General features: G+C 36.7%; 1 protein-coding gene across 3 annotated transcripts in view; it reads right to left on the reverse strand.

Moving 5' to 3' along the window:
* Nucleotides 1-1,166: 1,166 nt before the first annotated feature.
* The window catches only part of bmf1 (BCL2 modifying factor 1), a 28,186-nt gene continuing 4,010 nt past the window's right edge, over nucleotides 1,167-25,342 (reverse strand). The window contains exons 2-5 of one of the 3 annotated variants that reach the window (XM_088925677.1): nucleotides 19,313-19,509; nucleotides 17,736-17,902; nucleotides 8,034-8,146; nucleotides 1,167-6,595 (exon numbers count right to left, since the gene is read on the reverse strand). In XM_088925677.1, coding sequence (XP_088781803.1) covers nucleotides 6,388-6,595; nucleotides 8,034-8,146; nucleotides 17,736-17,902; nucleotides 19,313-19,490 — 666 coding nt within the window. In that variant the 5' untranslated portion in view covers nucleotides 19,491-19,509 and the 3' untranslated portion in view covers nucleotides 1,167-6,387. Of the gene's footprint in view, nucleotides 8,147-17,735; nucleotides 17,903-19,312; nucleotides 19,514-25,342 lie in introns of all 3 variants that reach the window. The other 2 variants (XM_088925676.1, XM_088925678.1) reach the window with 2 other exon arrangements.

Here is a 25,342-nt window from a genome sequence, read left to right on the forward strand (position 1 = left end):
GAAAATAATGTTTTATAAATGGCGACATTAATACACTGTATAAGCACTTGGCTGTAAAAAGGAGACAGTGCCAAGCTCCAATTAGGCACTGTTGGAGATGACTAATCACAAGTCCTGAGCACGGGTCATTTCTGGTGCATGCGTGTGTAGTCTTTCCTTGCCAGTTTAAGCTCTGCAAACAGACAGGCAATCATTAGTTCAGACTGCAGACAATTGTTCTCTGTGAATTAATGACCTCTCAGCAGGAGAGGAGTGAGCAGGCTCTATGACTGCCAAATGGCTGGCTAACTTCAACTCCTAATCTTTCCAAAGGATGCACACAAAAAAAAGTGGCTTGAGTTAGCAGGTCACATGGGAGTGCTGCATACTGTTAGCTTCTGCTGAGGAAAGTACAACACAATAACTGCCTACTCGAGTAACACCTTATTTACTGTCACAAATTTATCTGAAGATTTCATTTTCTAATTATCTATTTTAATTATTTCAAATTAGTGCAACAGTCATGGTGTAACACTAAGTGATTAAAAGAGAACAATGAGGACTGTGGTAACTGTTAAAAGTGATGCCTTTGTATAATATTTTCATCTTTGATCCCTTTGAATTAAAAATACACGAGCTAACCTTCTTGAAAAGAGGACATGCAGAGAAAAATAAATTTGTTAGGCATAACTTGTGTTCTGTTCAGAAGCACAGATCAACTAAATAGCTTGTTCAGCTTCGAAATGAATCTTTTAAATAACATACATAACTGGAAGGGCTATAGCTTATTTGTTTTAGGTGTTTTTTGTAAATTTACACTATACATGGATAACAGTACCGAGCTCCACAATGAGAACTTAAATTGATGTCTAATGTGAACAATCAGCTGTTTCAAGTCAGTGTTGACTGGGAACAACCTTCTTACAGTTCACAATCCAGTTTTAAAATCTTTATTTCCATTGCTTATTGTCCACTTGGTCATTTCCTCATATCCTCAAAACAAATTTTGAATTCATATAAAGTCATTCATTGAGATCAATCCACTTCTGAACATCAATGTTTAAACTTCTTGGTCTAATACTCTTTCCTCACTCTATACATGCATCTTACTAATCAGCACATAGTCAGATCATTTCCATATTCAAGCCACAGCCTGTTCTTTAAGTAAAACACACAACACACTCTCACTTTTGAAAATTTGGTATTTTTATTGAAAAACATTGTACCTTTTTAACATAAAATGAGAAAAAGATATCAGTTTGAAGAGCCAAGCTCTTATGTACAGCGTTATTGCACTAAAAAACCACCCCTTCTTCCATATTGTATTTTTACAAAAGAATAATGAGTGCACAGTACAGTCTTGGAGACACACAGTCAATGTTTTACAAAAATGCTACATTTTTGCTGGGTCTCATTTCATGGGATACAGAGAAAGTGTGATCCTCAAGACATCTTTGAAACCAAACAAGTAAAGACATTTCTCTAGGGTTTTGAACATACAGTACATGGGTTCCAGACCTAAACTATGGGCTGCTTTATTTTATATTGTTTTACATTTTTTCTTCTTAATAGACAAAAAAAGAACAACTGGCCCCTTTTTATTTAATGTTTTAGTTGAGAATTTTCAGGTAGTTTCAGCAAAAATGTTATAGTCAAAGGAATGTTACATTTATTTTTATTCAATTAAAAAAAGCCCTTGAGCACAAAAATACATAGGACTGTGACACTTGAAAAAGATACAAAAGCAAGACTTTGTGAGAATCTCTTCCGTAAAATGTTAAGAAAACTGCAATAAAAGCTTTTTTTTTTACAGTAAACACAGGCAAGATTTACCGTCCTTGAAAAAAAAAAAGAATAAAATGAACTTAAAAAATTCAAGACACTGATGGTTTACAAAGAAGTCAATACACCTTTTCCTGCTGAGAGCTCTTATTGGCTTACGCATTCATTGTGCTTAACCCAGGGGAGCTTCTCTACAAAACCATTGCTTGCGTACACTGCATGGACTTAAAATTCCCTCAATGAAGTAACACTGTGCAACCACTGTGGGTTTCTTTCATTACATTACAGGTCTAACTATACTGGATGCTAGAAACAAGCTCTTGCAATTACAGAAATCCAGTTGTAGTATGCCAGTCCAGCACATTGAAAAAAAAAATCCAGAGGTTACTAAACACCAGAAAAATCAGGGACATGTACAACATATATATATATACATATAACTTACTTTCCAGTGCATCACAAATACAAACTACCTCTTGAGCTGACTTTCTTTTTTTGTCATAAAACAAAAGGCTTGAACCCAATAGGTGTGAGCATGCCAAGTGGTTTAAATCAAAGAGTGAAGGAGAAGTAATCTTGGCTGATTTCTCTGTCAATAATCATCAGCTATCTCCTGTTCTTTGCACTGTTCACCTGTGTTTACATTAGGTTAATCAGCTTATCTGCAGTATGTCAGCAAAATGTTTTCCTTCTCCAATCTCCTGTTTCCCAAATAGCCTCACTGGGCATGCCAGACATGGGTTACATATTCTGAGTGTAAGATCCAGCACTGTGCCAAATCAAGAGGGTAGCAGTAATACACATTACATTCACACAGTTTGCTGTTTACTAACATGAGCTAGAAACAGTTGTGCATAAAGCAGATCTTTAAGTGTATTTTTCCATGTCTTACTGATGTAAAGTACAGTAAGTGAAAGATTTGGGATGGTGGAATTCACATGGATATATCTGCCCTTGCCCTGTTTGAAGATTACGCTGCATCTACAATCACCCCTGGCACAGTTCTGGGCCTGACACACAGCACAATCTCAAAAATATATACATTTCAAATGAAATTGCACACATGGAAATCTATACAGTAGAAAAATCGAAATATACACAAAATAAATTACCAGTATATAAAGAAATAAGTTACAAAAAAGTCCTTATTTTAAAGTTAGGAGCAGGCTGCAAAAACAGAGCCAGGTAGAAAAAGAGTAAAAAAGGTATTTTGGCCATTGGAGGGCATTAGGCTACATAAACTGGCTCAGCGTTCAAGATTTGCAGGAAACAAACTAGGCATTTCTCTTCCTATTAAACATGCTCTAAAAGTAGCCTTCACCTCAACGGCTGCATTTGCTTGATTTGTTTTTATTAAAAAATGCTAACCAATTATAGACCTGGTATTTGTAAAATATCTCACGGAAATGTTTTGTAACCTTTTCAAACTACATTTGTAAAGCAACTCCAACAATGGAGCAGACTGCTTTTCTCAAGCATGAGCTGAAATGGGTTGCACATCTAGTGTTATCAGATGATGACTCCAGAGGTTTAGATGTGTATGATCAAATGTGCAATTGTCAGAATAAGCAAAGTTTTGTTCCTTCATGCAATACTACACTTCACTGATTCACTTTCATTCACTCCACTTTATTTAACAGAGGTAGCTTTGAATGAAAGATATGGAGCATGCCTTTAGCCAGTGCTAATGACCTATGACCTTATACAAGTGACAGTTATTTTTCTGGTAACACTCAACAGAATGGCAGAGCAAAGAGAAAGAGTACTTTGCTCGCTCTGAAAAGGTCAAATAATATCCATGTTCCATGTGTGGTTGTACAATACCCAAAACGTTTTAAGGTCTTAAATTTGGTTATTTCTATTTCTCACCAAATGTATGGCCAATTTCAGCAAAATGGAAAAAAATGGATAGCATCCTTTTGATTAAATATTATTTTTAATTCCATTAATATGTCCTAAGTAAGGTGCCAAAAAGAAACTATTACTATAAATGTCAAAGGCAACATTCAGTATTCACCAGCAAATCCATTCCCTATTCACACTTGTCATACTGAAATCACTTCTCATCTTCACCTACATCTGCTCTTGTATATAGGCCATCATCTTCTTCTCTTTGTGACACACCAGAGAATCACTGAACGCATACATGAGTCAAATTGTTCAGCCAAACATTGTCAGCACTAGCTTTGAAACCTGGGATGATGGTCTCAGGTGACTACCATGGCCTTTTGTTGGACTGTAATAAATATGTTTTGTCATTCAATTAGAACAAATTAACACATGTTTACTTTTAGGTAACAAGGCACATACAAAACAAAAAAAACAACAGAATATCAATCTTTCAAGTAATACTGAGTGCCAGACTATGCATGTTTTTTGTTGCCTTTTTTACATTTTCATTTCTGGTTTATGCAAATAATTTAACCCAAAATATTTGAATTTGAAGGGTCATGTTTTATGCATTTATATTGTGAAGACAAATTGTAAGGAATATCTGAAAGTTTGTCATTTGTTTAGAGGATGTAAAAGGCATTCTGCTCCCAAGTAAAAGGACAACAACAACAAAAAAAAAACTCATCAGTGTCTTCAAAATATATTCATATTTCAAAATTGAACCATTACAGTTTTTTCTATTACAAGAGTTAAATACACTTTTTCTTTAGCCCCTACTCTTGTCCTGTACAAAATCTTTAAAAGCCAAAAAGTAGTGGTTATTCCAAAAAGCACTACTGTACTAAGTCCACTGAATTGATTCCAAGTAACCTGAAATACCCAGAAGAGTCCCAGAATTCAGACCATGTCCTGAGAAATGTTAAGATGTTTCACAGGTTTCTGCCTAAAAATGCTATTGTACTCTCTGAAAACTAGTGGTAAAAATGTATTAGCAGTTGAGTTGGAAGCTAAACAAACATACCTAATATAGGGTGGCTAGCTGACCCCAAGTTAACTGGATACTTTGAAACAAGAAGTTGTTTTTAACTTCTCTCTAAATGGAAATTAGAGTTAGAATACACACGTGATTAAACAGTTTTTATTTCATTTTAAGTTGCTATTAGCATCCACCAGTCAAGAACTGATCAGAATTTCTTCTGACTAGGTTAATAGATGCATTTACACAGTTTGGAATCTTTCAGCTTTGATTCCAACTTGGTACGTTTACAGCAACATGAAACAGCAGCGTGTTCCTCCCAGGAGAAATTTAAACATGACAATCTAAAGACGACATATGCTGTGGTATAGAATCACACTGTTGATCCCACTTTGATATAAAGTTGATGTAGCTATTAAAATATTTGCTTAAAAAATTATACTTATTTCATCGTTTCATACTGATTAACCATTGTCTTGTTTTTGTTCCAATTTAAATGGTATAATGAATTCTGAACTGGAAGCAATCTGAAATCATTCCTGGACGGAGTGTGGTACCTGTTAGTGATACTCTCCCACCATTCCAGCACATGTCACCAGTGCACTTATACTATGACAGGACAAAAGGATGCATTTACTTACGTCCTCTTACCCACCCATTCTGAAATATCTGAGCTACTGTCAATACATCAAATGTAGGGAACTGTAAAAGTAATAAAGGAAAACAGTTTTCTTAAGTCATAATCAAAATCAAAATCATAATTTCATGGAATGAAAGAATATTTCCATGTCATGCTGTCTTCTGGCAGTTGAGCAAGAAAGTTAAGGATTAATGCTCAACTGACATTAAGTTACTGCAGTTCGGAGAAAACTTTAAAAGCCTTAATTTTGTCAATGTATCCAGTTAACTCAAGACCAACTGTTAACCCTAACCCAATCAAAGTACTGAAAATACAGATACTCCCGCAAACAAATGTGAGATGCACAGGCAAAATCTGTATGCACAATTATTACTGTACGTTTTGGTTCAAATGTTTTAGTTTTCAGTCAGTGCCCAAGGTGATATGTTCCCACCATTCCAGGTCATCCAAAAAACAAATTCTCTAGAGCAACTAGAATAAAAAGGTCCCCTTCTTTTCCACATATTTGTTTACATATGAATGTCATCATGAGAAACAAGATACAAAACTACCTTCACTTAAGTATTAAGTGTTAAGTATGAAGTATTTTAGTATGTCTTCATTTAAAAAAAATGTTTACTTTCAACTCAGCATTGCTCTCCCATTCACTTAATTTTTTTTTTCCAGACTCATTAGAATCCTTTCTCCATTTGGCTCCTTAATATTGATGTGAAGGGATACTTATATATTAAATATATATTGGATTAGCCGTATGGCTATCAAGGTATTTCTGTACACATCCCGTGCTATCTTTCCATATTAAAAACAAATCTACAAGAGGAGACTCTTGCTTTTTTTGGTTTTGCTTGGACTGTTCTTGGTGCTGTAGTAATTGCAAGCTCTACAATCCACGATTAGGTAAAATTGTAGTGCTCTACAGACCAACAGCCTTCATACTTTTATACTCTTGAGAAGTCAATCCACAAACGGTCAAGCTTTTCCTTTCTGATACAAGACAGGGAAGACCATTTAACCAGCTCTTGCTTCAGAAACCAGTTCGTTTTGATGTTCAATTCTAATGGCAAGTAGGACAGCTTTCCTGGTCTATCGAACAAAAAAAGTAATAATTCTCCCAATTCTATGTTCTCCCCATGTTTTCTTCTGGTGCTCTGGTTTCCTCCCATAGTCCAAAGACATGCTGGTAGGTTAACTGGCTTCTGGAAAAATAGGCCCTGGTATATGTCTGTGTCTGTGTGTGTGCCCTGCGATGGACTGGTGTCCTGTCCAGGGTGTATCCTGCCTTTCTCCCACTGCTTGCCAAGATAGGCTCCGGCTCCCCTGTTACCCTGTATTGGATAAAGCGGTAAGAAAATGGATGGATGACTTTTACAAGCTACTGAATATGGGAATAATGGGCTTACAGCTAGAGGAAGCTTTGGTGCAACTCAACAGAACAAAAGCTATGACTTTTAAGTAGCATTTGACAAAAAGGCTGTTAAAAGAGTTCTTTCTAAAATGCAAATTTTATCAAATCTTAATCAACAATATCTTTGAACAGGATGATTGGGAGAGCAAGAGCAAACAAATCATACTGAGCATCAAAAGAAACATTTGCATTCAAGTTTTTAAAATAAAACGTTTACAGATTTCAGAGAATGAATTAAATGTTTTTGAGGTCAATTTGATGAAATTATCATTCAGGATGGACCCTGATAGATTCTGGTCACTTTCTTGCATAAGCACCTAATCATGTAATTACTAACAGATTTGACTGGACAGAGTCGAAGTTATTTAAATTGTTAAATGTCAAGCATGGGGAAAACAAAAGATACAAAAAAAAAAGACCTGCTTATTAAGAGTACAATGTCTTTTCCCCATTGAAAGGTTGGAGCAATACCTCAGGCGGACTTGCCCACAGTGGATTTAAATGCTCGGAAACAATGAATCAAGGTTTTGTGTAGATCAGTCATGGATTTCAGAAAGCGTGGCGCAGATGTGCAGAACAATATACTAACTGTTGTGTACAACAGACCAGCCGATTGGGACATGTGACCACGTGCCAAGTGATGTTACACAACTCCACTTGTAGTGATGTATAGAAATTTGAGTGCATGGTGCTGAAGTAATCAAGTCCTGCGACATCCTACTGCCCTTAGAGCAAGCTCACATGTAGCACTGTGGATGTGCTACAAAAAAGTAATTTCCTGATAATACCTTTACAAAATGTTGTAGTTACAAGTTTCTTTGGATGCTCAGTATAGAATAACATTTTTTAAACATGCCAGTAAAAGGAAGAACTTGAGAGCACTAACCCTGTGCCTTTGGAAATTCATTTATTGGTTACCTGGGGAAAGTTCAGAAATGAGTCCCTGAACCATATTTTTGGAAAATGTCTTTTCTGGACCCCTGCACCCACAAATTATCTTCCATTCCCCCTTCCATGCTCCTTTTTGTTTTTGCTTCTCTTTTAACAGTCATCCCCCCATGGTGGGAGAAGATAAGGCATTCCCAAAACAGCTGGAGGCTGTTCAAGATATACACGTACAGGAGTGCAAACAAATCCAACATACTGTACAAAATAGTATTTTACACACTTAAGAAAATAGTGAAACGTTCCTGTAAAAGAATATCATGAACAACAATTGCTTCCATTTGGAAATTGCTTAAAATCAGGCCTATATAAAATGAAAGCACCGTCCTGCGATGCTTTAGTTTGTTTGTTTTTTTCCACACCCGTGTTCAGTCTTACAGTGCCATCTGAAGTCCAGTCCCTCTTCCTCTCACCTCTGGTCACCACGAAGTTGGTTCCTGTTCCCTTGTCTCTCAAACAGGAATGTGAACAAAGCCACAGCCAGCCTCCACCACATGGGCTGGTGGTTCCTTTGGTTTCTGTGGTACTGCAACAAAACACAACAAAAGAGAGGAAGTCAGGAAAAACAGCCTATGTAACCTTAGGCCACTTTCATTTTTTTTTCTCCCTGAACCATCATTTCCAGGATGGTTGTTCAAAGGTTCTGCTGCAATAATAAACATTTACTATTTTCTAAAATGCCTTTTCAGAATTGTGTAATATAATCAACATTAAACTTCATAAAACAAGACATTTAGATAATACGCCTTAGACATGAGATACATTAAAGTTTATAAGAATAGAGGGCCATTCTCTGTCCCAAGGGCCAAAGTGATTATAAACCTAACAATTTCCAAATGGTTATAAAACAAGATAGGAATAGCAATGAATTAGATTAATGTTTACTGTATTATTGACCCTGAGTAAACTACCCAAGTTTTACTTGAAATCTATTATCTTCTCTTCTTTACCAATGTTGCACACACATTACCTCTGTATTTTCACTGGGTTGTTGAGACAAATGATAAAATATATGCCAGTTAGATAAAATGTTTAAGTATTGAATAGTTGTTAATAATACATTAACTAGTGAATCCAAAACTTGATTTTATAAGGTTTAGCTGCTTCCTAATGCACTTTAACTAAGGAAACACTCAAAGGAAAAACCAAGGAAGAAATCTGACTCTTTGGTGAACCAATGAGGATCTAAGCAACACTGTTATACATTTACTTGAAGGCTTTATGAGGATTTTTAAAATATTTTGTTTCATGAGGAATTTAATCTTTTGTTGGTTTCCACTGTACTTACTGTAACCTTTTAGTTAATGTGACAAAAGGACTACAATAAACATGCCAAGGAAAGACCTGGAGGAAGACCCCCTTATATTTTCAAAACAACTTGTGTTTATACTGTTCCTGCATATAAACGATTGAGTCAGCTTTCCATGTGTTTGAGATCCAACAGTTCAATTAAAACTAGGGGTTAATGCTGTCTTTAAAGACTACTCTTCATACATCCACAGCTTAAAGCAATCATGAGACAGACTTTTTTGTTCATCATTCATCTGACAACGTTATCTAATACAGGGTCATGGAAGAGCAAGAGCCTATCCCGACAAGCAACTGGCAGAAGGCAGGACACACCCTGGACAGAATGCCAGTGCATCGCAGGGCAGACAAACGCAACCACGCACATACTTACACCAGGGCCAGGACATACCATTGGACTGTGTAAGGAAACCTGAGCACCCAGAGGAAATTCACATAAACATGGGGAGAACATACAAACTTCACACAGACGGCACCAAAAGAATTACACCCTGGGCCTCAGCTGTGGGAGGCAGCAATGCTAACTGCTGTGCTACTGTGCTGCCCTTCTGTTCGTCATGTTACACTAAATGGCTCTGGGCTATTTGCCATTTCTACAGGTTAATTTGAATTTAACAATGGCGTTGAGATATAAAGAAGAGAGACTTCATATTGCGTGCATTTTAAAGGTAAATACATTAACTAGTGAATCAAAAACTTGATTTTCTTTATGGCAGGGTATGGCATTTTAATTCTACAAAACAATACAATGAAGGGGTTGTTGATGAGGTTACGTTTAAAGTGTGCAAATGCATAAAAAGCAGCTCGTAATTCTGCTGTTTTAATGTCAAACCAGCCTTGCACAATGTTAATGGTTCCATGCTCACACTTTCTGTGCTTTTTAAAAAGAAATACAAAGGAAGCACAGATCAGCAGACCGGAAGCCAATAGCAGCAAAGAACTGAGAGGTCAGTTCAGGGGCATCGCTTTCTCATGAGTTTTGGCAACATGTGATCCTCTTCCGAAGTCTAATTAAATACCCACAATGCTCATGCTTTATTTGAAGCCCCACCCTTTGCTGTGGCATTGACTTCCTTCTCTGGCCCTGCCACCCCACTTCAGGAATGGAGCAAGTCTGAACACAGAAAGGACAGCCCACGCATCTCTCTTCAAAGAAGGAGCGACTGCACAGATCCTGGCATGTTACCTCTGTTAATGGTGCCACTCTCTGACATTTACATGCACGTGAACAGTTTTATTCTAGGTCTAGAGCAAATACAAAAATAAAAAGTATTGTCACATTTATAATTAAGGAAAAAAACTGAGGACGGTATCTAGCTTTCTTATATAAATATCTAAATATAAAGCCACACACTTATGATTTAAGAAATGTACTTGATGTAATATTAAAAAGATTAAGAAATTACTTAATTAAAATGGAATCCATCTAACCTAATGTCCAGTAATAAGGTAGTCTTCCAAATAATGTTTCAGAAATCATGTACTCACTATCAACAGAGGTAAGCAATTAACAACAGTGACTGGGTAAAGCTGCCTTTAATCCCATTTTATAAGCAGCTCAATGGCATTTTCCTGGCTGTAAAGTCCCCCAGCCTCTCAGTAGCTGATCATGCCTCTCTTGTTGGCACTAGAGCCAATTGAATTTTCTAGGATTCAAAGTATGATGATATCAACACCACTGAAAATCGAGATAAGATAAATGCACTTAATAGGATTAAGGAACTCTTGAGGCAAGGCTGTGAAAGGTTTGAAAATATATTTTCATGAAAGTTGAAACTCCCCTTCCAAAGAAATCTCTCCTTAAGAACAGAAAAGACAGGGAATTATAAAAACTGAGTAGTTATAATGAGGAGCAGACTCTAAACATAAAGCTGCTTTACTACTGCATTGTGAATTAAATAAATATAAATATGGCCACTTAGATGTTGTTGCAGAAGAGTTCTGTGGATCTAAACTTAAGAATTTCTCAGCATTTTAATCTAGCAGGGCAAATTCTAACTTTAGAACTACAAAATAAGATCTTCAGTATTATTAATAAAAATATGTTCTATAAACCTCTGCCATAATGTACAGAATCAGGATTCAGCTTTTCCATTAAACACAGCTTTCCACAGACCTTCATTTTAAGGAGAGAAAAATTCATTACATTGTACAAACCTCAAAAAAATTTCAAGAGGCTTTTTTCACACATTCTAAAAGGGGCCGTCAGTAGCTGTATTATAGTACTTTTGAAATATTCTATAGTCCTATTTTTTTAAAACGTGTTTACACTTTATTACCTTTTATTTTTATTTTTTCACCCAAAAGCATCTTGGTATGCAAATCAATTGAATTTTCCATAACATAGAACAATCTGAACTTGCCAAAAACCAGCCACTGAGGATGCTTATATTAAAAATAGGATGAAGCTGAAAGAGGATGACTCCAAAGCAGATACATGGGATTTGCACGTACTGCCACACAATTTCCTTTACCAAAGCTTCAACTGATGGCAACTATATTTCCCCTCACACTGACAGAATAAAGATTGAAAATATCATGCCATGTTCCTATAGTTACCAGATTAACAGGTAGATACAAGAAACAGCCTAATAATAATAATAATAATAATAATAATAACAACAACACTTTATTAACCCTTTACAATTTCTTGCATTAGGAATTATCTTTTAAGAATCATGCAAAATATTATATTTAGGAAACAGGTATGCTACTAAGAAGAGAGTAGGCTGAGAAGTGTAGAAAAGTAGTCTTAACGGCTATATTAAGGTGGACATGCAGATTTTGTGTTTATGTATGAACCACCACTTAACGGACAGGGCAGATGACCCAGACTAATGGGTGGGGTACACAAGAGATTTGGCAGGAGGCACTTTTTTTTTTGCTTCAGAGTGTCACAGTACAAATATGTGGATTCAAGTCAAGGATATTCTAGTGTTAAAAGTCTAAGGTAAACAAGTCCCCGACTGTAACAGTATTTGACATGCTGGTGCCCAATTCATTAAAATAATGGATTTGTTTCTGTAAGGGATCTTAGGTTTTAAGCAATCACAATATGCTGCACTTTCACATTGAGTATCCTCGTTTTAAAGAGCAAGATCACGGTCAAAAAAGGTTCCTGTAAGTGACCTTTAAGTCAGCTGCAGTGGGTGCTAGCTGTGGCTCTGTCAGGTGAGTGAGGCATTGTGGGTAGCAGTCACGTTACTGGCTACATGGGATGACTCATGCACTAAATTTAGCCCTAGATATAAACACAGGGAGAGCTTACCCAGACACAGTCTGCTAGCTTTCTCACACCACCAGCCACATATCTTATCAAACACCATACGCCAGGGTAGTTGTTTCTTAACATTGCTCAGGATAGGAGACTTATCAGCTAACGACAGTTCATTAGGTAAAATCTGTAATTACAATGCAAATATGGCTTTTTTTATCAGAAAAAAAAACAAGTACAGCGCACTGCACGTCTGGAGAGGTTCAGAAGATAGAAAAGGAGAACTACAGAACTGCTTTTACAGAAACATAAATGTTGTTTTTGCAAAGGAAGGAAAATCCCTTCAGTTGCTTTTTTCCTAACATAACAAGACTTTTGATCATGGTGGTAATGCAGTAACATTATAAACAAAGACATAGTAAAGAGCGAATACAGGTACCTGCTTTTTATAATCTGTATTATCACTATGACAATACCGTTCACCACTATTGGGGAACAGGGATCTGTAGATGCCCCCTATGAAGTATTAAAATGTTATTTCCATTTCCATGACATCATTGTTGAAACTGTGGTACAAACTGTATGGGAATATGTCAGATTTCCAAGAAACTATTGGGAGACAGCAGCTTTTTGGACACCACAAATACTATATCCTATTCTATGTTTGCTTATTTTCGCTCACAAAAATATAAATAAACACATAAACTGTACTCACACACACAATAATTTACAAGACTTTCTTAATCATTTGATTCTATTGACACTGCATGAGATTAACAAAACAATACTATCATCATACTAAGTGGAGGCAGGAGATATTTAATCTCCATTCAGTACAAGACTTCCAGTCCCTTTAGGAAAATGCTAATGTAGAAGGACTGAATTTCAAAATATTTTTAAAACTTGTAACATAACCCTGCTTTTTCAAATCTTACTCATTATAATTTGTAGCTGCCATCCCATAATTATCATCATCCTTGTCTCCATAGCTGACACCAATTTGCCCATACAGGATGCCTGCAATACTCATTCAAATGAAGTATAATTGTCCTTTCAGCAAGGCTGCATTCTCATATGCTGAAAAGGAACTTAGATGTTATCAGATCACAGTGTTTGTATTATATCTAACTATGTGATGGTTAGATATTGAACTAAATAATCGACTGTGGTTTGTCCCTTCAATTTAGCATCCAGAAATGACCTCCCTTGTACAATGAAAAAATGAGTTCACGAAATTTGATATACTGTAACACAACACCATTGCATTACAGTCATATAAATATCAGATCAAAATGTAAAATGATAGATAACTTCTGCATACAGTTCTCAGGAGTTGTTGCCCTCTGTGTTAAAGAACTTTTCAGACTGAATTTATATCACCTGAGAATGAAACAGTTCAATAAAGAATGAATCATTTTTACAAATGACCTCAGTATTCTAGAGACACGTCACAGAAATAAGTAAGGATAATGGGGAACATGCTGTTCCTTAATTTGCCTCTTAGATCATTATGTAGAACTTTCTGTTCAAATTTGCTGGAGCTCAGAATGTGTCTTATGTTCTCGTTCTTATAATATATATTTATAATATTTTTACTAGATTTTGTATAAGAAAACAAGTATTTCCAATCTTAGACATTTGGCAGCATATTTTATGAAACAGGAAGTGGGGGCCCTTATCCTAAGGCAACAAATGCTGCCAATAGGTGGTTACCCTTGGTTACAAGGGCTTGTTGCCAGCTGTTATTCAGGCAAATGCAGGTGTTTGTGGCACAACAGCTCATTGAAAGTTATTATGATGAAGTAACAGTGACACCTTAGTGTTATTTCTTAAATTTTAAAAATAATACTTTGTGTCTCCTTTTCTACCATTATAATGCCTGAGGTGTTTTATCTACAGTGTTGACAATTAAATTACATGACTAACTCAGGCGTGAAACTTTGCCAGGAAAATAAACCCTCAGGTAACAAAGAGATAATAATGGATAAACAACCAAACAAATCTGTTTGGGGTTTTGCTGAAGCATTTTCAACAGCAGCGGCTGCACAATGCTGGAGTCATTCTTTCATTATTACGGTAGCCTTGTTCCTCACTAACTTTCAGGCAGTCTTTGTGGCTTTTTTTTTCCAACCACAGTAGGCTGTATCTGTGGATCTCCAGTAGCAGGAACATTGTCAGAGGCATTGCAAGTGTATTAAATACCAATAGACTATTTTTCCCTCATCACATAATTGAACAAATACGAATTCCAAAACGTAAGGTTTCAAATATCATATGTATAATAAGTTTATGAAATGTGGCGTGTCTAATGCCAATATGTACTTTATCTTTAGTATATTTTATTTTGAAAGCCTTGTAAGCTGAAAAAAAGAAATAAACTGCAAACTGCGTCTTTTATTCTTTTTTACATATTATTCAATACAGACTGTTTTATAAGCAGAAAAATAAAGACTCCTACAATTCAACAAAACTGAAGCTCAATAATATAATCCGTGCATGGAATATACTGTTCAAGAAAAAAGAAGACAATATCCAGGGATCACTTGTCTAATCAGAACAAGTCAAGTCCTAATGTTCTCTCTTATACTTTTCAAACAATCAGACACTATCCCTCTTCAACATCCCTTAAAGACTTTCCTTCAGATGAGGCTGATCATTACATAAGTACAAAAAACACCATTCCCACCTTAAACCACTACGCATTGTATATGGTCATGTTTACTGTTTTACAGTAGTTTAACAAATGAGTTTGAAGCTGAAGATTTATTGAGCTTAACTGAAAAGAAAGAGTGGTTGAAGTGCTTGGTTCACTGGCATGCATCAACAACATGTAGGAAACCTATGTCCCAGTCCAAAACAAGTATATTCCACAGAGTAACACAAGTTCCTACTTCAATGTTTGGTCACATGCACAGTTGTGAAATGCACAGCTACGTTCTGAAATTTGCCCAAGCCAATAATTATCCTGTGCGTGATTTAATTTTCAAGTCTTGGCATGATGTCAAGTCTTAGACTAACCTTTACATGTACCATCATATATAACTAAGGTGCTTAGACTCTTGTTGAACTGTGCAAGAGTATATTTAAAGCTTTTTTAACCATGTCAGAGAGAGGTTGATCATATGTCTGCAAAATTAAACTAAACGGATAGACATGTGGAACCTTGTTCTTTCTTAAACGTGGGTACATGGATTAAAATCTGCCAATTTTACCATGCTACCACTGCAATTTCACCACTTCCATTACAGAGTACAAGGGCTACGTTTAAAGTAATAGTACTTTTGATCCTGAATCTATTCTGAAGATCCCACTCCTGACTAACAGGTACAAATGGCACAAATGTGAAAATCAGTATATTTTCAGAAACCTAGAAAGCCGGAGCCAATACTGAAACAAGGCACCTTCTGCCCTCTTTCCATCATGCCACTGTAAGACAAAGCTGCACTACTACAGAGGTAAAAGCAGAACAGAAAAGTAAGCGAAAGGGCATTTTCATGAACCCTACAACCCTACTTTAATTAAATCTTATTAGTAGATGTTATTAATGGGATCTTAAAGGACAATCTGCTTTATGACTCAATAGAAATTAGAAGTCTATTTATGGCAGGCGAAGAAGGAAAGATTAAGGTTTGTTTTCATGAAACCGCAAGACAGTCGGCTCCCATTGGGAAAGGAAGGATTAAAAGCAAGCCTGTCAGAGAACGAGAGCTCCTGCTCAGCCCTTCGCGGTCTTTTGTTCAGCGGACGGTCTGACGCCTGGCGACTTCTATTTCAGCTCCGTGCCTGTCTCTCTCACGCCACCCTGCCCTCCCCAGCCAGGCTTGCAATGAGACGCCTTCCTCCAAACACCAGCCTTACAAACAGCCTCAGGGGTTTTCAGGGAAATCAGTCTTTTTGTGTGGCTTTTATCTGCCCTTAATGCTGCTGGCAGGACTTGTTGGAGACTCCTAAACCACAGCTGCACTTCAGACTCACGCGTGAGGTATCGGGTTACAACATGTTTATCTTGTCCAGCTACTTCTTCTTTTTTTTTTAAACACACAAGTACAGAAATACAAAACTGATGTTTAACCATAAGCTTGAAATGCCTATTGCCAATGCAACAGATCCTAAGAAAATCTGCTTGCAAAGATCATTACAGAAATACCTGTCAAACTACTTTCATTCACCACCCGTTACTAGAATGGCTTTGTATTACTAATGGATATCTGTTTCTTTCTATATGATAAGATATAAGATTTATGTCTTTAAGATTAATTGAGTTCACTTTTTCATTAGCCACATAAATATGCAAGTTCACCCTGCTTTTATCTGGATCAATGCTTTCATCATGTCATACACAAAAGAGGCTTACATGCTGACAGGTTGTCCTTCCTTATGTTAACTTTTACTGCATCACATAGTATGGTGGAAGGCTGTTGGATGACCCCTCTCTCAAAGGGAAAGGAATAAAGTAAATGCAAGAAGCTTGTTAATGTACAGGTTTCTCAGAATCTGAGGTCAAGCGGGAGCAGTACCTGAGAAAACATCTAGCATCTACATCTACATCTAGCTCTGAAACCAAAGCAGCAAAGTTTGCATTATGCATCCAGTTTTGTTCTGCATTGAGAAGAGAAGAAATGAATATGCCCATTGCTTTGGGAAAGTGTCGCCATTTTTATTTCATAACCCAAAAAAAGACCACAGCTAGATCAATGGAATTGACAGTTGTAAAGTATTTGTGGTTTAATTTTTCCTTTTATGCTCTTGTTTCTATAAACATTTTTTACAGACAATTGTTCAGCAGATTGAACTGGCACCCTGTAGCTAAACCCCAACCCCTTCTTAAAGCACAATGACTGGCTGTAGTAAGTAGCTAGTTTAAAAAAAATGTCATGGCTGTAAACTCTTTGCATGCTCAGCCTACAAGATTCCAAAGCTAATCTTTTTTTCTGAAACATATATCCTTATCCTTATCCTTGTTTGCTGTTATTCAGCTCACAGCCTAGCAATTTTGCTCCTTGTCAAATATTATATAAACTGAGCAAGATGGTAATACCCAGCACTATCATAGCAGCATACACCTCTGAAGGACAATAAAAGCATACGCTTCATACTCTCTATACTGATCAATGGTATCAGATTCATTTCTAAATGGGTTTCGAACAGGTCTGCACCAAATGCTTTCCGACATAAAAATAAAGGGAGAAAAACACAGAAAGGAATATCAGAATGACAGTGTATTTATGTGATTTTCATGCCAAACTGCTTTTTGTTTGAGGTGTCCTGGGAAAAACTATTTGTATTTCACTAATCAACAAAGAAAATAAAGTGGTTAATGGACCACAGCTAGACAAATGAAATCAACAGTTACATGGTATTTGAGGTTTACATTTTCATTCTGAAAAATAATGGTGCAAATATACATCTTGGTATGATAGTCTGTCACATGGATCAACCACAAACTTGTAGGCTGAAGTTCTATTTCTGTATTTTTTAATAGGAAAAAACCAAGTGATATCTTGTAAAAAGAATGGCCAGGCAGGGATGAAGGGAACTCGGATGGCTGAAGTTGTGTCATTTTGAGAGTACTGTAGGAGGACCATTCTCTTACCATGTGGAGATAGTCTCGGTGAAACTGATCTCCTATCCTCTGGAGCTTTTGGCCTATTCGAACCTCAGCACTCCGCACCGGCTGCTCCTCAGCTTCGCCCGTCTCCTCCTCCTCATCCCCGCCCTGTTCAAAATGCGCAGGGAAGTGCAATCGAAAGGCAGCATTACCTGGATAAATGGCAGGTATGGAACAGATTAAGAATGAGCAGCCCCTCCAGGCAAAGAATTCGGGATTAGGAAAATAGAACATCTAAGATTGACTGGGGTTAGATTAGGACTGCTTTCAGCTTTTAAAATAAACTTTGCTTCTGCAATTACAAGGCCTAGACACAAGCAACCCAATTGTATTTCCTTTGCCTTAGTCGTAAACAGTCTGATACTGTACTTAATTCAGTGTGCTAGTGAAAACTTGTCTTGGTTGATTTTGGTACAGTGTGTAATCCCAAAGAAGCAGCACTAAATGGTATGAGAACCTTTTTCTGACTTAGTATTTGGAGTGTTTTTTCTGTCTTCCTATACATTCAGTTTTTTTCCTTGACTTTTTCTTATTGAAAACAGACCTTCCTTTCAAAAAACATAATGAACATTGTCGATGTGTGACCTAAAACTGACAATTAGGCATAAAAAAATGAATAACAGTTTCTCTTTTAGCCACATCATTTCCTTATCCTTCTGTTTTTCTATATTTGCTTTAGAGGTACAAAAGACCGATTTTGATGGATGTTTTCACAACAGGTATTATGAAAACCACATTCAAAACTCATAAAACCTCTGCAGATAACTGCAAGATAATATATGCTCAGAAAATAACTTTAATGGTTTCTATGGAAGTTATCTAAAGTAAAGTTAGTCATGTACTTCCTGTAAAGGTTCCACTAATTAAATAATCATCTCCTTCCTTGCTCATTAAAATATATGGTTTCTGATGAAGTAAAAGGGTAGAGATTCTCGAGAAGGCCACGTGGACATGGGTAGAATATGCTAAAAACAGCAGACGTCTGGGTGATTATGATAAGCAGAAAAAAAACTTAAGTCTGTCAAAAAGTACACAATGTTATTCTTCTATGAAAGAAACATGTTAGTGACATGTACTAAGCATATTGTTTTTGGTTTCCAACTGCAAGCCATACCTTCTTCTACAATATAAAAAGTCTTTTAAGACAACAATTCATAAACTGATAGTGTACACTGTGATATCACATTTTGGACAGGTTTTCTCTGCACAAGAGTATAGTTAACAAACACAAATTGCAGGTATGACAGAAGTATAACTATGTACAAAATTACTGCAGGACTTCACTATAAAGGCTGTCCTTAGCTGAATGCCAGCCATTTGGTTCTATTTCCGAAGGTCTGAGGTCAACACAGAGGATTCCCAGCTGGCTGTGTCAGGTTCTTACACACAAAAAGCAACAGTGAAAAACAAAACTACTTTGGAGACTACAAGATAATATCCCCAATGAATTCTCATCCCAGCAAACTTTAAAGGCTTCAGTTTTGTTTTTGTTTTTTCACATAAGCCTGTGTTTTCAACTCAAATGGTCAGAAAACTTGACTGGGCAAATATTGTGTCCTTACCATAGAAGAGTCGGCGAGGCTCTGCTCCGACACCACACGGCAACATGTTGTCACCATGTACCAAGGCTGGACTTGGCGTCTGCGTGCCCTTGTCCTCGTACTTTATTTCCCTGAATTGGGTTCCCCAGCAGTGTGAGAAATGTGACGGGTGGAACACGTCATCTTCATCCTCTTCCATCTGAAGCTTTAGTGATAGTCTGCCTAAAATAAAAGAGGAAAAGCTGCTTTATTGCCAGTAGTTTTGTATTGCACATGATGAGGAAGCCACATTCCTGGAGACACATGAAGCCAATCAAGATCTTTTGTCAGTCTATGCAGCTCTTGGAAATCTGTTCTCGTCTGAAAGCTGTTTCCAGTGCAGAGCTACTTTGTGACAAACATGTAGAATTAAAAGAATATGAGCCTAATAATAGGCATTTAAACTTAGGAAGTAAAGTCCTGACTCTACTTTAGGTTTCTAATACATTTGTTGACCAACCCTCTATTCAACAAGAGAATAAAATACTTAGAGCACATGACTGATTAGCAGCTTAAATGTTAGGGAAAGATTAATTCATCCTTTAGAAGATCTGAACATGAGAATAGAAGTTAAATCAAAAACAATGAAAAAATGCTCTACGTCATAAACTAGGTAGACTATTATTAAAATGCAATCGATTTCTGACACCAGAAGATCATGCAGATAAAGAGCTAGACATCTGATAAACCACAAAAACAAACATTGGGTTCTCTTTACAGAACGCTTTGGCATTAACTGATTAATTCAATTAGGAAAAAAGATTTGTATGCTCTAAACAAAAAAGTCATGTTCACAAAACTGGTTTGCAAGGCTGTTAAAACACTTTTAGAACAAGAATTAACAGACAAGCATTTACAGTCACTTAATCTGACATCAGAAACTGTTAAAAATAGATTTAAAATGAAAGAATTATCTTGAATGATGTATATCAAGGGAGCGCCAAAAAGCAGTAGCTGTAACAACTGTTGACAGCTAGAACATAAACCTGAATATTTCTTCTTTAAAGAATAGTGAACATCAAAGTGAAATAAAATCCAAACAATGATCATGATCAAGTTAATTTTTTGTACAAATGCAGCTTATCTGAAATAATACATTTTAACCAATAAAAATGGCTCTATATGCTGTGACATGATTCCAATATCTGAAGTTTCTTAATGCAGGCTAAAATTAGTCACAAAGACAAAAAAGCAAAACCTCTCCTCGACTCCTTTAATTTTTTCTTTAAAATTCTTCAACTCTACACTTGTCAATCTCATCATTAAAACAAGGCTAAAGAAAGAGTAATAATCTTTTTCTAATTATACTGCTTGCAGATAATTCTCAATTTTATTTTTTAATGGTTTTAAATGGGTATGTAGCTGCTTGGAACCCTCTATTGAGAAGATACAGAATAAACAGTACGAATCAATGATTTCTTAGTAGCCTTCATTAACTTAAACTTTACTTCACCGGAAGTAAACTTCCTTTCCATAAAACTGCACAAAGGTTTGCTTTACTAGACATCAAGAAGGATGTTAGTCTTGCATGAGTACTGCCAATTACTAGATGGTACATACTACAACAAGGAACATGCTCTGATATGAGAATCTCAAGGTTGTTTGTCCCTCCAACCCTCAGAAAAACAGACACAGCAAAAAAAAAACCCAGAAAACTATAAAGGTCAAGCAGTTGAATTTCCACTGGCACATATGCAAATCAGGAACACAGAACACGATACCAACTGTGCACGCACAACAGCAGTGCACTGCTGCACTGACAAAATCAAGCACCTCGTCTGCCTCTTCTGAAAAAAATTCCACTCACGTGGTTTCCAAGCATTTGCAGTATCATTGCAAATAAGTAGCAAACCACCTAACTATCCCTATATGAAGTCTTTTCTCTCAGCAATTATGCAAACTCAACAGATATCTCTTAGCACAGCCTCGTTTAGGCAAAACCACATACCTGCTGGGTAAGAGCCAAAGAATAATTTAAAGCTGTATTAATTTCTGGAACTAAGTACCCAATAACATGTTTGCTACAATTACAGTAAACCGCTTTAAAGTGCTTCCCAATTTGCAGCAAACTTAAGTTCAGTAGATGAAACAGCTTTGTTAATGCATTCCCACAATGTAAATATTTTCTGGCCTCCTTGTGGAGGTCTGTGTATGTAACTGTACTACCCAGGGAATTGTGCTGTTTGTGAAAGGCTTTAAGCCAAGAGAATACTATGTACTATTAAAATGTTAGGTCTGTTATACTTTACGGACAATAATATACAAGCCAACAAAAACATATAAATCAATCATCTGAACTTCTCAGGAATAGATAATAAAGTATAATGTTTGTACAGCTACACCAACACATCCATTCAGAACTAACATTACCACTACTCAATTTATCAGACTTAAACTCAACTACAATTGAAGACTGCTTTCACTTTTTAAGCAGGAGTCTCACTTAAACTATGCTTCATTTTGCACTCCACACACTCAAGCGGAGACAAATACTGTACATCTGACAAAGAGTCACAAAGTGCCTCTTGCAGAACTACAATTTCTGTTCTCATTAATAATGAAAATGTATGCTTAGATGTTGCGTTTTAAGTCGTGGCACTCCTAAAAATTTAAACGCTCTCCATATTATGCCAGCTAAAATTTAAAAACCAAGGCATTTACAGCTTTTCTTCAATTTTTCGCTTCCTGGAGACTATTTTTAAAAATAGAATAATAAAAAGCAAAACTATGGATTTTCAGAGCAGCACAGGCTATGTTCTGTTCTGATTTAGATAAATAGCAGAGTTTGTCACAGCAATGAAACCACAATGTTGGCTGCGGTCAGGCTGCTCATTTACTAAATTTATCGAAGTGGAAGCTTGGCAGGGAAAGGCGTGAATGTTGTCTCTATTTCCCTTGCTGCCTGAGCCACTTACCAACTTTTCATATGTGCATATTTAAAAATGGGCTGTCATCCTGAAAATTGCTCTAAACTAAACCTACCTGAAGGGAACTGAAGTACTTAGTACTTAGTTCACACTTTCAATAAACAACTGATTAGAGACCAAGATGTTTCACAAAAGTTTATTTGGAAAATATAAGAGGACAGGGAAAACACCAACTGAAAATATATTTTTGCTTATTAATGGTATCAGTTCCTTTGAGCCCGGAGACGAATGCGAGCTAGAATCTAAAGTAGGCCCTACTTTAACTACTACATCCAATGTAATAACATATCAACACAATAAAATCAATATAATGTTGGGCCAGCTCAGGTACCTTTATATCCAGGAAAAGATATTCCTCTGTGGCTGCACTTGGAACTTATTTCACTTTTTATCTCTGGGATGTCCTCCTGTTGTTTATAGCTCACTCTGCCCAAATATAAGCGTCTCACACTGGTAGGTACTTTATGAGACAGCTAGGGCTTAATCCTTCAGGGGCCATGCTTAGACTCTATAGCAGTCTAAGAGATACACTGCTTAATTACAACCTACAAAATACCATTACACTTACCATAGCACTCTACATTTATTTGACTAAATGGAAACAAATCTGGAGCAAACGTGAAGCGAAACTCAGCACTTTTTGTTCATCAGCTGTAAATTAAACAGTAAGTATTTGTCTAAGCATAGGCCAGAGCTATTTTTTGCAATGTTCTGGCTCTGCAAAGAAAAAAAAGAACTTCCTTGTTTGCCACTGACTTCCACTGATCTACTTTTCATCAAAAATATTTAAGAGATGATCTTGGAGAACCTCAAATAATGGGCATTAACAATTTGAATTAAAAGGACTGCATGCAAAGAGAATTATGATATCTACTAAACTAAAAAAAAACCTGTTGTTTTGTTTACAAATTTTGTAAATGCACATTCTCCAGATTGATACCTATAAAGTTTGGACTTAACTGGCTAAACAGGTTTTCAAACAGTAACAGTAACAATTTGTGGTACAGGACAAGAGAGGTGTCAGGTAGTCATTTTGGTTTGTTCAGAAACCCCATTTCACCATGCTGTAATTGTACTGCCACTAGAATGATACCTACTATGTCTGGAGTTAACTTAATAAACAGTTTCTGTTAGTTGCAGCTTGTGTTACAGTCCCTACTCCAGCAAGCAGGTGATGACCTAATGCGAACGTAAACTGTATCACTACAACCTACTGAATGTGGTGCAAAGCCAAAAGCAGGTCGGGGTGTTGGTGAAATTTAATTAATTCAATAAAATTTAATAATGTAATTAAATCAGTGCAACAGTATACAGAATGCCCTTGTCTGGCAGAACACTATTTTTGCAGTCACTGTGTAATTGCATTGAAGAATGATACCTGCCAAGTGGTGGAGGTAATCCACCAAACATTTTTTGTGATGCATGCTGTGCCAAACAGGTGATGATCTATTAAGGACAACTGAGCGTTTGACATGCAAGTCTGAAGCATTTTGAATGTTGTCAAAACTCACCAGGTTTCAATCAGTACATTAAATACCACAATGGCAGATTATAGCCACTTAACTGCCATTTTATTCATGAAATTTAATGTGTACCATTCTAGCTAATATGGAAAACGTGGGATTCTTGAATAAATCATGCTTAGAATTGGCCAAACCATTTTAAAATGGAGCAATTTGTATTAGAGCAGTTGATGGACTGATATAGGAAAACTGGCAAACTGCAATCAAACAGCTTTAGCTATCTAACATTGGCCAAGTGTTAATTTCTTAGTAGCTCCCCAAACAGTTTTTTTGCAAACAAAATAGCACTAGGCCATCTTTATTTGTTCTGGAACACCAGTGCACTATATAGGCTAATCTCACAAACAGTTTATGATCCGCTGTGGGCATAAACTCAAAACAACTTCTGCACCTGGCGTCCTGGCCAAATTTTCCACTGCCCGTTACCAATCATGGCCTTCATGAACTGGCTTCATCACTCTCTTCTCCTCACTGATAGGTGATGTGTGGTGAGTGTACTGGCTGCACACTGGTGATGGTGGAGGGGAGTCCCCATTACCTGTAAAGAGCTTTGAGTGGAGTGTCCAGAAAAGTGCTATATAAGTTATTATTATTATTATTATTATTATTATTATTATGATGATGATGATGTATGAAGGAGCTGTCAGCTGCCCAGTTACATTTCAGTCAATGCAACAAGCCGCCATTTTGGCTGATGCAGAACCTCAGTTTCTGCCACAAACTGAATGTATTTTTTTTCCCCAGTACACCTGACCAAGTATAAGGTTTCTTGGCTGTCTGATCTGTCAGTAAGACAGATTAAAAACAGGGGACAAACCAAATCTTATGATCACTCTAGGCTTTCACTGCTTGTAATAATTAACAGATTGATTGAACTGACCTCAGATGCTGAACAATATTAGTCTTTGGTCTGTCAGCACCAGCACGGACTTCCTAGTTTACTATGCTTCCCTAGCAAACTCTGAATTAGGTCTAAGAATACGGCAGAAAATTGACTATTTTAGAATGTGTGCAGCATCTGCTTCTTTACAGTAGTGACATGAAAATAACCATTTGCAATTCTGAACAGTAGTATTCTTACTCATTTCAAAAGCAGCAAAACCAAAGCACTGACTCATGAAGACAGAAAGAAGGAGAGACTTTCGTTAAGACGCTCAAGTTGATTCTGGTATTTAATGGTAGTGTCTTTGAAGGACTAGTAATAGGAAAGTAGCAATGCAAAGCTGCAGTGTTAAAAATAAGGCAGCTTTGTTAGTCTATTTCATAACACAATGCACTTTGTGGGATACAGACACTTAGAGGAGGGAAATCTATCCTCTTTCCCTGTTATTCTCAAACACCACAAACAAAGGGAGTGCATAGCACCCTCTGCTGCATGAGCTCCTGCTGTACTTCTTTACCATGTGCACTTCGCTGATAGTCATGATCATGTCAGAGATGACCCATGTTTCATAGAAATTAAGACAGCCATGAATTCCAATATGACAGCATGGTGTTCTAATAATTTCCCCTGAAAAAAAACTGCAAAAGATGATGAAACTTCCAGCACTGAGCATTTGAGT

The sequence above is a fragment of the Atractosteus spatula genome, chromosome 9 (assembly GCF_055471065.1).
Source record: "Atractosteus spatula isolate fAtrSpa1 chromosome 9, fAtrSpa1.hap1, whole genome shotgun sequence".
In the NCBI taxonomy this organism is placed as follows: domain Eukaryota; kingdom Metazoa; phylum Chordata; class Actinopteri; order Semionotiformes; family Lepisosteidae; genus Atractosteus; species Atractosteus spatula.